This window comes from Poecilia latipinna, unplaced genomic scaffold (genome assembly GCF_001443285.1).
Source record: "Poecilia latipinna isolate Pla-1442-1.1 unplaced genomic scaffold, P_latipinna-1.0 Scaffold1215, whole genome shotgun sequence".
NCBI classification, from domain to species: Eukaryota; Metazoa; Chordata; class Actinopteri; order Cyprinodontiformes; family Poeciliidae; genus Poecilia; species Poecilia latipinna.
The window spans coordinates 164221-175091 of NW_015113831.1; the positions used below are offsets into that span (position 1 = coordinate 164221).

At 37.7% G+C, this 10871-nt stretch overlaps 1 protein-coding gene across 1 annotated transcript in view; it reads left to right on the plus strand.

Annotated features, from left to right (window-relative positions):
• adgrb3 (adhesion G protein-coupled receptor B3) overlaps nucleotides 1-10871 on the plus strand; it is a 146342-nt gene that overhangs the window by 119629 nt on the left and 15842 nt on the right. The window contains exons 17-19 of the mRNA XM_015053940.1: nucleotides 383-625; nucleotides 793-895; nucleotides 9285-9435. Of these exons, the coding sequence (XP_014909426.1) occupies nucleotides 383-625; nucleotides 793-895; nucleotides 9285-9435 (497 nt within the window). The remainder of the gene's footprint in view (nucleotides 1-382; nucleotides 626-792; nucleotides 896-9284; nucleotides 9436-10871) is intronic.

Sequence of the window (10871 nt, forward strand, 5' to 3'; positions counted from 1 at the left end):
TATATAGCTGTAGGTTGTGATTAGTCCACAAGCCCCTGATTGGTCAACACCTTGTACAGAGGGTGTGGAAGGTTCTCCAGTGTGCAAATCTATGATATATGTTGATATATGTATGTGTATAAGTTTAAATATGAATGTATGTGTTTATGTGTTGTTATACATTTGTCTGTTTGGGTTCCAGTTCCCTAAATTTGAGATGCAGACCTGCAGAATTAAACAATAATACTGTTTTTCCACTCAATGGGTTTTTATTGTTTTTTTTTTTTGTTGTTGTTTTTTTTATTTTATTTAACATCTATCTACTCTGAAACAGAAACCCTTTTTTTTGTGTGCTATGCATCCAAAGCCCACACGTACACCTCAAACCTCCCAGTTAATTAAGGGGCCCTCTGTGGATTGGGTTTCAGATTGGTGCTTGTTTTGATTGCTTCTCTACTTCAGGCGATAATAAAGATTTACTGTCCTGCATGAACCACGCGTACACCCTCTCACCAACTGGTTTGTCTCTGTCTTCTCAACAGACTATGGAGTACTCAGGGGTCCCATCTGTGACACTGATAGTTGGCTGTGGTTTGTCTTGCCTCGCCTTGATCACACTGGCAGTCATCTATGCCATCTTATGGAGGTAAATTAACCACTCCAAAGACATATGCTTTAGTCATATCATGCATTTAAGTTCTTGTGACATATTTGATGTGGTATTTCTACATTTCACGTTCTATGAGTAAAACATACAGTTGAAAAGTGCTCAAGAATAGCTGTTTTTTTTTTCTCTTGTATTTTTTCTTTTAGATATATTCGATCTGAACGATCCATTATCCTGCTGAACTTCTGCCTATCTATAGTCTGCTCGAACATACTAATCCTTGTTGGACAAACACAAACCCACAATGTGGTAAGTCTCACGTACAGATACAGCAGGGACAGTTTGGAAAGTGTTTACAGACATGTTTTGCTGTGAATCTCCGCTTTTACAGTCATGGTTAACAAAACTGCACACTTCCTCAATTGTATGGTTATAAAGTATATTCTAGGTGTCGCCAGTCTTTTCAGTCCTAAAAGCCATTTTTGCCTTTGCAACTTTAAAATTTGGCTAAAACAAACAAACAAAAAAAGACAGAATCCTTTGAGAAATACAATTTATTTTTATTCTAGATTTTAGCAAATCTTGCTTTTTTAGACTTATGCTACTATTGTAAATTCTTCTCATATTTATATGAAATAAAATAAAACATTTACCCTACTTGATAATATAAATTAATAGTTTGGAGGTGAATACCATAAAGTGACTGAAAAAAAAAATTGTACTATTGATCTTTTTCTAAAGAAAAAACATCCATGCAGGAATTGCATAAAACTAACCCGAAAAACTGTTAAACCCACTTTTTTTCCATTGCCTTTATGATTGAAAACATTGTTCCTTTCAATACAGTTTTTGCTCTTTAGATAAGATTCAAAGCAGAGGTCCTAAACAGCTACATGTGGCTCTGGAGCTGCATGATGAGAACGTGTGGCGTTAACCAATGAAGCCTTCTTCATGCTCTGAAATGATTTAAATCTAAACTCAAGTGGGCAAAACCACGCATCACAGATTCTGACATGGCATTACTTATTTCCAAAGGCAAATAAAGACGTTTAAAAAAAAAAATCAAGTACATCACTAACACTAGATGGTTATGAAACTATTTTCTTTTACCATGTATTAAAGCTTTTTTCTTGGTGCTTAGCAGTTCTCTGTCACTTTGAAAGTGTCAGATTCATTCACTGTTTTTATTCAATAGCTGCTTTTGAATGTGCTTTGTCAGATTAGGAGAAAAAACATTTTTACAAAATTGCTTTTTGTTCATGGAAGTATTTTCCTATAATGACAACAAAAAACGGAAGTGTTCTAAAGCCTTGACAAGACTGTTATTGGCTTACAACTATTTCCCTCTGGTAAACTTTATTAGTCCAATGTGTTATTGAAAGAGGTGATTTAAAGGCAATTAAAACTGAGAACCCATAAAGAAGAGTACAATTATGGACATTAGGGACTGTTGAATGACTCTGAATCTGGTTTTATTGCAATCAGGCCTTGCACACACCAGGATTCACATTTCAGGATCAGTCTAAAACTATTTAAATGAGCAGATAGAGGTTCTGCAGCATATGTTTTATAGGCAGTACAGAAAGAGAACCATGCCATCAGGCATACCAGTAACTACAGCTTGAACCACCGTAGGTTTTAGGTAGAAAACCGGAGAACTTTAAGTGGAAGGCTTCTTCCACTAAAATATCTCACTTTCTTTCTCTGTTGTCGTAACCAGGCAGTAAACAAGTGGCTGATGTAAAAGATTGCTTGGGGAGAAAAAATTAGTTTGAATTCACAAACTGCCCACACAGATGCCCTTCTCAGTCATCTGGCAGCTCTACAGAAAGATGCATTGTCCAACTACTGGCATTTTATTGTATAACAGTTTTCTCAGTGTCTTTGTACCTTTTGCAAAAGGCCTTTTTTTAATTCTGAAACTTATCATTTTCCACTTTCTCTGCATGGATCGAGGGTCTATTAGTCTGCTGCTTCATTAGCAGGGTAAACTTTTCATCACTTGGATTTTGCTACAGTGCAGTCAGTTTAGATTTTAAGCATGTTACACACATTTTAGTTAGAGCTTAAAATGTCACATAGCTACATGTATTCTTACTAAGGATGCAGTGCAATTTTACTTGTACTACAATGATGGTTTCAGTTGTGATTAAAACACATTTCCCTCCATACTCTTCTCCTTTTCCACCATCACGATGACTATACAACTCTGAGCGAGCTTTAACATGTCAGCCACAACAATCTGCATCAATGCAGAACATAAATGCACTGCACTTAAATGATGGTCGCTTTCCCTGCTGCATTCCATCTTCAATATGGGAAAGATTGAAAATGTAATGGTTAGGATTTGATATATTATGTGACTCCTTTGGATCCAAATGTGTTTGTTAAATCCATGTGCCCATGCACCACTTACTATGAACCATAATCCTGATTGGATGATAAATAGATGATTTGAAATAAGAAGTTAACATAAAAATCCTACGATTAATCAAACTTGTTTATTTTCTTGAAACGCTGCGCATTAAATGTGACACAGTTCACATAAGCAGTTACTTGAAACAAAACTGATTCATTTCATGCCAATCATTTTAATGTCGGAAAATATCAGAAACTGCATGAGCTCATCTGCTTGTTCACTGGCCCTTGCATAGCTGACAAACAGTAGTAGCTTATTCCATGAATGTACAATGCCTTAGGATATTTTATATAAAGCTGAACTGATTTGAAGCCTTGTCAGGTTTAATCAGGCCTCTATTCATCCACCTTTTGTTGATTATGAGAAACATTGCTTAACATGGAACACTCACTCTGCAGGCCTCTAACAGGATGTCTGTCTATAAAATCGAAGAGATGACACACTTTTCAGAAAATCCACTGTCGTACTTAAGATGTCACTTTGAAGTGGTTTAGATAGACTCCATAAGGATCTTTGGCACTTTGATTCAATTCAAGTGATTTGTAATGGGCCGACCTTCAACATTTTTGCATTAGCAATAAGTAAAATAACAATGAAATATCAAAGAGATAAGTGATTGTCTTTGCAAAAAAGGATTTGTGTTCATGTTTCTCTGGGGGAAAAAAAGCTTAAACTCAATTAGTTTTAAAGTCTGGAAAAGAGTGTGAAAATGGCTTTTTTTTAAGCCTTACTACATGTTTGTGGCTCTTTTGGAGCCTTAAACGTCCTTTCTTCCTATATTGTTTTGTATTTATTTCCATCCTTGGTGAAGTCAATCATCCCCATAGCATTATACTGTGACTACCACGTTGCACCTTGAGGATGTTGTGTTCCAGATGTGAACAAATACAAACGGATTTCCTAGTTTTCATCTTATGTACATTTTTTGTGGCAGCGTGTCCTTTAGCTGACTTGTGAAATTTTGAATTCTAATGGTTGCTAGAAGCCAAACGATCCAGTTCAAGTTGAAAAAGAGCACAATATGGTAGATGCATTCAGTCACATTTGTGCTGTTGCAAAAAAAAAAAAAACAACTTCCAGGGCATTGAAATTATCAGCATTTCCACCTTTGCTCCAAGTTGAAAATCTGCGGGGGGAAAAATATTTGAAAAATATTTCATCTGTTTGATCAGATGTACAGTCGAGCCCCATGTTTGAGTGGTGGGCCACCAAGAGGAGAAAACACAGTCCCTGTGTGGGTTTAATTGCCACGGTGCCTGACACTGCCTCACTTGTTTTTCCTCCATCGCCTGTAAGAAGTCCATATAATTGGCTCCTCTGTTTGTGGATTCAGAGTTGCTCGTCATCTAATAGAAATCATCTCTTCTCTGTGGAGGTGTCCACTGGGAGCAGGAAGTCAGTGAGTCACCTGTGTGTGTGTCTCCACGCTGTCCTGCTGTCTGCCGTCCCTCTTCATCTGGCTTTATGGAAGGGAAGGAAGCAGAAAGAAGCAGATTTAACAAGCCGGCAGCATTAGGATGATTGCATAAAGCTGAATACTCTAATGGGCATATACACACAGGCATCGAAAGTCCAGTAAGAACAAGATAAGAGAAGCTTATCTTCATAAATTGACACACTGAGAAATTCTTACTTTGCGTGAATGTGGCAAATTATGATTTAGTCCAAATATCTTATTGAAGATTTGAGTTGCCAAACTAAAGGTTTCATCAGTTTTAAAAATGTTGAACAGATATGTTTATAAGGATATAATCCTGCATTATCTGATGATTGCGGGCAAGATGGTAAAATGCATTATATTTACAGTGTTTTACATAAGATTTAAAAAAAAGCAAATAATCATATTTTCTTACCTTAACCATAATAAATGATAATCTACATACAGTATACTTGTTTTTTTTTCTTTTTCTTTTTTGCTTCAGGTTAAGAGTATTTAATTTATAATTCCATAAATTTTAGTCTGCTCAAATTGCCCTAATAGTTACATAACAGAAATCTTCTGGCCATACTTAAACGAGTGATTAAATCTATTTATGAAGAATGAAGAAGTTGATTCATGATCAGCAGAAGTAGTAATGCTAAATAATATATTTTTTTAAATATTTGTGAGCATTGTTTACACTTTTCCACCAGCGCTACCCTTTTGTTAGCTGCACTTGAAAAAGTTTACCACCCAAACAGCTATTCTTTAAAGCAACAAGGGAGGGTGCTTCAGCCAAAATAACAACCAGCCTCTTCCACCTACACTGAGTCAGACCAAATTGGAATTGGAATTAGAAAGTCACATGAGGTTTTTTTTTTTTTTCATAGTTATAAAGCATTTTAAATAAAGTCTCTTCCAGACTTTCCACAGGTGTGTTTCAGATCTAGTATGCCTTGATGCCATGCATTTTAAATATCCTGCTTTTCACAAACTGTTAAGTTTGACGCTTTTATCAGTGATATATAAGTCCTCAAGTGCCTATCTCAAGCAATGAGTGGTTAAACATTGTTAAATAGGTTGCATTCATATTAAGAAAGTGTATGAATATGCCATTATTCATAAAAATTGAACCTTTATGATTCTTTGTAATGGGCCAACACACTGTAGCAAATAACGAAAATGTGAACTGGAATGAAAATGACACATGACTTTCAAAGGTTTTACAAATAGAACTATTAAAACATGGCTCAGAAATGGCTCCGGTTAGTCATCTCCCTGGTGGGGTTTTCAGTTAAGTTGGTCCTCAATGTCTTCTCAGCTGTACTCTTTCCATTGTTGGATGAAATTTTGATAATTATTCAAGATTTCAAGATGTCTTGACTAGTACACACCAATATTTGTGTTAACAAACCTAAACTGTGGACAGAAGTCTCCTTTGGAAGTATAGTTGGCATCCATTGAGTGCTTTTAACTAGCAGTATCCAACGATATGATTTCAATTAACTACACATTTTACATTTGTGTGTCATAGGAACTGCCTGCTCTCTGTCCATATTGCTACTGTAATCCATCACTGCTGTTTTTTTTTGTTTGTTTTTTTTTTTTCGCTTGACAATATAGTTTCAGTTCTTAATATCTGGGAGCGGATAAAGACTGAAAGGTCCTAGCTGAACCTTTGGAGTTTATTGAGGCCACAGAAAAAGAAATTCCTCACATTTTCTCCCCTCATCTAAAACTGCCATTACCGAGCTGGCCTGAAGACACCCCGTCACTGCCTCCCCTCACCTCTGTGTCTATCAGCCCTGCCACGTTTTAATATGGGCTCTTCCTCTGTGCCTTTGTTTCCATGGATACCGACACAGTGTGCTCAACATCTCCCAGCATTTGCCTTTCAAAAGGGCAAAGTGAACTATCGGTTTATATATCTTTTTTGGTATGACTGTCTGTACCAAATCTGTGCGACCACAATGTGGCCATGTTGTATCTTTCTCTCCCTTCTAAAAAAAACAAAACAAAACTGTTTTACTGTTCTAGAATAATGAGGCTGGATAGCATAGGCATCCAAGTGAACCGTGAAACATAACAGTTGCAAATGACCTGTTTCCAAGTAACAAGGCAGGCTCTATTTTCAGCACCATGGACAGCACACGAGCAGCAGCCACATCACAGCTAGCTTTCGGGGAAAGTCTGAGAGGCAGAACGGGGACCAAACTAACATGGTTTCGCTTTTGTTTGATACCTTAAAATCAGAACATAAATTTGACATCACACTGAGCCAGGTTGTCCATCCTGGACATGATTGATGTTTGCTTAGCATTCCCCACTGCAGTTAAAGGCTATTTGTTACTTCCAGCTTATTAAACAATATGTAGTGTCTATAGTTAGGAATTTTGCTATGCAAAAGCATGATGAAATCTGTTGTTTTAAAATATTTATAAAACAGAAAAAAAAAAAAAAACTCTTGTAATTGCCTCAGAACTTACATGTCCTTAAATATTTGATAATATTTTAGAGACATTATTAAGGTGTGAGTTGATATTTATACCATTATGATTTAGAGTAATTTGTAAATTCACATAGACAAAATGTAATTTTGCAAGTTATCTTTCATTCCTCTTAAAATGGTTAGTATTATTGTGTATAATTTTGTAATATTATAACCGCAAACTTTTAATGTATTTGGGGGGATTTTATTTGATTAACCAACACGAAATAGTGCATAACTGTAAAATTTAAGATGAACAACTTTTATTCCCCACCAAAAACTTACAGTCAATTGAAAGCAGTTGTTTTATTTTGGGGTTATCAAAGTAATAAAGAGGACTTCAAACAGACGGGCGCCACACTTTTTAGATTCTTTTTTTTTATATAAAACATTGTAAAAATGATTTGTAAACTTTTCCTTACACTTTTATTGCAGTTACTCACTTGCCATAGGTAGGAGTAAAATCAAGACGTTTGGATAGTTTTAAAATTCACAGCACATCCGAGTTCTGGTACTCTGTAAGATTTAAGTTGAAGTCTTCAAATTTAATACATGCATCTATTTAAGTGTTTGTCTATATTAACATCAGTGTGCAGGTTAGTAATATCTCTTGAGAATATCGTTCCCAGGAATGAACTAACTCTGGGTTATTGACTTGTGTGAACCCTTTGATCACTGCAGGGGATTCGTGGATTTAGGACGGCTTCCGCCTTAGGAATGTAAACTTTATGGTAGATCTCACATTTTGGTGTGGACCGTCTGGAATGTGAATGTGCTTCTTAGCTCTTTTGGTAAAGTAATAGGATTCCATTTCTTTGCCCCCATAAACGCCTGTTATACTCAAAAAAGTATAATAGACACGATTTCTAAAATACTCTCTTACAATCATGTGGAGCAAAGATGGAAAAAATGATGTCGTGTTGTCAAGCCTTGAAATACCACATATGCGCTCTGTTTCTTTTTAAGCAGTGTTGTAGCTTCCCCCCCCCCCCTCCTCCTGTCTGTGTAAAACACTTGACCTTGGCTCACATGCCTCCAGGTGGGATCCCCAGCATACTAATGAGGGTTAGTGCAGAGGAATGCTACGCCATCGCTTTCTGTGTCAGCTTGTCTGGCTGGGACTTGAGCTGAACTACCTTCAGCACCTCTGATGTTTGCAGTTCAAACCGATGCCATGTTTCATTCTTTGCACAAAATGTTTAAAAAAAAAAATAGTACGAAAGTAATTCACTGTTTTAATGTATAAATAATGTAGTGTCTAGTAGGTTGTGAATTTGTTTAAATTTAGCTCAAGTGCACATAAAACCAAAGAGCAAAATCTCAATATGTCATTGTTTTATAAACAAAAATGAAGACAAAATGGAAATGTTTGTGGAAAAGCAAGAGAATCCTAAAACCTACAGATATTTACAAACTGCATGCATCATTTCTAAATAAACAGTTGAGTCTGAGTCTACAATCCAGGTCGTTTGAAATCCAGTTTTAGGTTTCCACAGCCAGTGATGATTTGGGGAGCCATGTCAATTACTGGTGTTGGTCCTCTGTGCTCTCTCAAGTCCAACGTCAGCCCAGATGTCCACCAGTAAATCCGAGAGCGCTTCATGCCTTCACCAGCAAGTATGATGACATGCTTGCTGGTGATGCTGACTCATTTTCCAGCAGGTTTTGGCACCTGCTGACACTGCCAACAGTACCCACACCTGCTTTAATGGCCATGGGTATATATGTGCTTGCCTGACCATCAAGCTCTCTGACCTAAACCCCCAACTGGAAAATGTCGAATATTGTTCAGAGTAACACGAGAGACAGCAGACCAAATAATACAACAAAGCTGAAAAATGCTGATAAACCAAGCTGGGCTCAGTTTTCTCCTTCATGTAACACATGCTGGCCACCTATATGCAATGCAGCACAGATGCAGTAATTCATGCAAAAGGAGCCCAAGCCAAGCATGTAGTCTATTTGCTGTAAACTACGCGGTTATTTGTTGAGTAACTTTTTTTTTTTTTTTTTTTGGTGTTTTGTTTTTTTCGATGCATCCGTGTGACCATAGAATAAAAAAAAAAAAAAACTGAATTCTGGGTTTTGATTAGCTGCGAGCCATAATCAACATCTACTACATGACTGCACATGCTCATCAAAGAGCACTTCCAAGAAATAAAGGAGCATTAATGTAACTGCTGTGTATCTGCAGGGAGTTTCTCGGTTTACAGGAATATTTACAAATCTGAGAGCTACCAAATATCTTGTGTTTCAGCGGCATTAGAGATGCATAGAAGTGTGCGCAGTGGATTAAAAGTAACCCACACTTATTAAAAGAAATCTCTGTGACGCTTGTTTTTTTGTTTTTTGTTTTTTCTTCTATCAACAGGGTGTGTGCATCATGACAACTGCCTTCCTGCACTTCTTCTTCCTAGCGTCCTTCTGCTGGGTCCTTACGGAAGCCTGGCAGTCCTACATGGCGGTGACAGGGAAGGTTCGCACCAGGCTCATCCGGAAGCGTTTCCTGTGTCTTGGCTGGGGTGAGTGAGAGGCTCACTTCACCGAACTCCTCACGTCACTTCTTATAGCTGCTGTTTTCTCGTAGCAGCAGCAGCAGCAGCTTTCGGCGAGGTGTCTTTCCACAGCAAACTGTGCGTCTTTTCAGAGTGCTGCTCTTGTCGTCTCTGTAGGGCGGCTGGATCTTCATTCTGTCAGGCTCTTTGTTGTGATTCCTTTGTGCTTCAGTCAAGCTCTCAGAGGACTGGATAAATAGACCGGCCTTGAGCAGAGAGTGCATGTGTATGTGAGAAGGGATCGGGGTGGGGGAGTGTTGGTGCAGCTCTCCTGTACTGTAGCAGGTTGCAATGACCTTATGTCTGATAGAGAGGGTGGGAGCCTGGCATTTACAGTACACTGCAGCAGAATACGGTTTGGGGTTTAAACATCTAAAAATTTAAAAAAAAAAAAATCCATACTAAAGCAGTATTTAGTATAAGGAAGTTTAAATTCTATTTTTTTATGTTTGGCAACATCTCAGTCAATTTTGTTTTGTATTCTGTGAAAGAATGTGCAAAACATTAGCACATAAGCACATCGGGTAATAAACCCTGACAGGCAAATTATCTGTATCAAAATGCAAAGATTTCTCCTTCATGTGATAAATGTCAGTCTGAATCCCCTGCCCAAATAGCTCCTTATTTCAGACTACAGGAGAAATCTCTACTTAAAAAAAAAAAAAAAATCAATCTGATTATGAAAGAGCCCACTCTCATTCTTCTTGTTACCTAGCAACAAACAAGGCTCTCTTAGTCATTGCAGTGCCACTGCTTGCTGCAAAACATGGACAAAGGCTGTTTTACTATCACTCGGGCTGCTTAAAAAAAGCATAAGCAGGCATTTTGGTGAAAGACAAAACCACAGGCAAGTAACATTTAAGAAAAGATGCATGAAAATTAAATAAAAAAACAAACAAACAAAAAAACAAAGGCTTGCCCGCACAAAGCCTGGAAAAACATTCAGCGCTTCTGACATGTAACCAAACACGAGACGCTGACATGATCAGAGATCATCCGTGAAGCAACATGCAGCCCAAACAATACTGTTCGTGTCTTAATTCAGCTCGCCTCACCCACACCGCGCTGTTGCTGCGCTCTGATTTATGGCATGCTTGTGAGCACTCAGCACACTTTACCTCTTCAGCACTGCAGAGAGGCACAGGATGGCCACGGGGTCTTTGGCTCGTGCCTCCAGGAAACTGATTACATCAATTGCACCTGCCCGCGCCACTCGGAGAGGAAACGCTTTAATATTCCGAGCACACAATAGTGAAGACTGAATCAATTACACTGATCCATAATGAGGAGCCACATAGCAAAAAAAAAAAAAAAAAAAAAAAAAAAAAAAAAATTTTTTTTTCCTTTGGGAGGGGAAGGGGGGGGGGGTTGAAAGGGGGGAAAATTTCTCAAAATACAAGGAC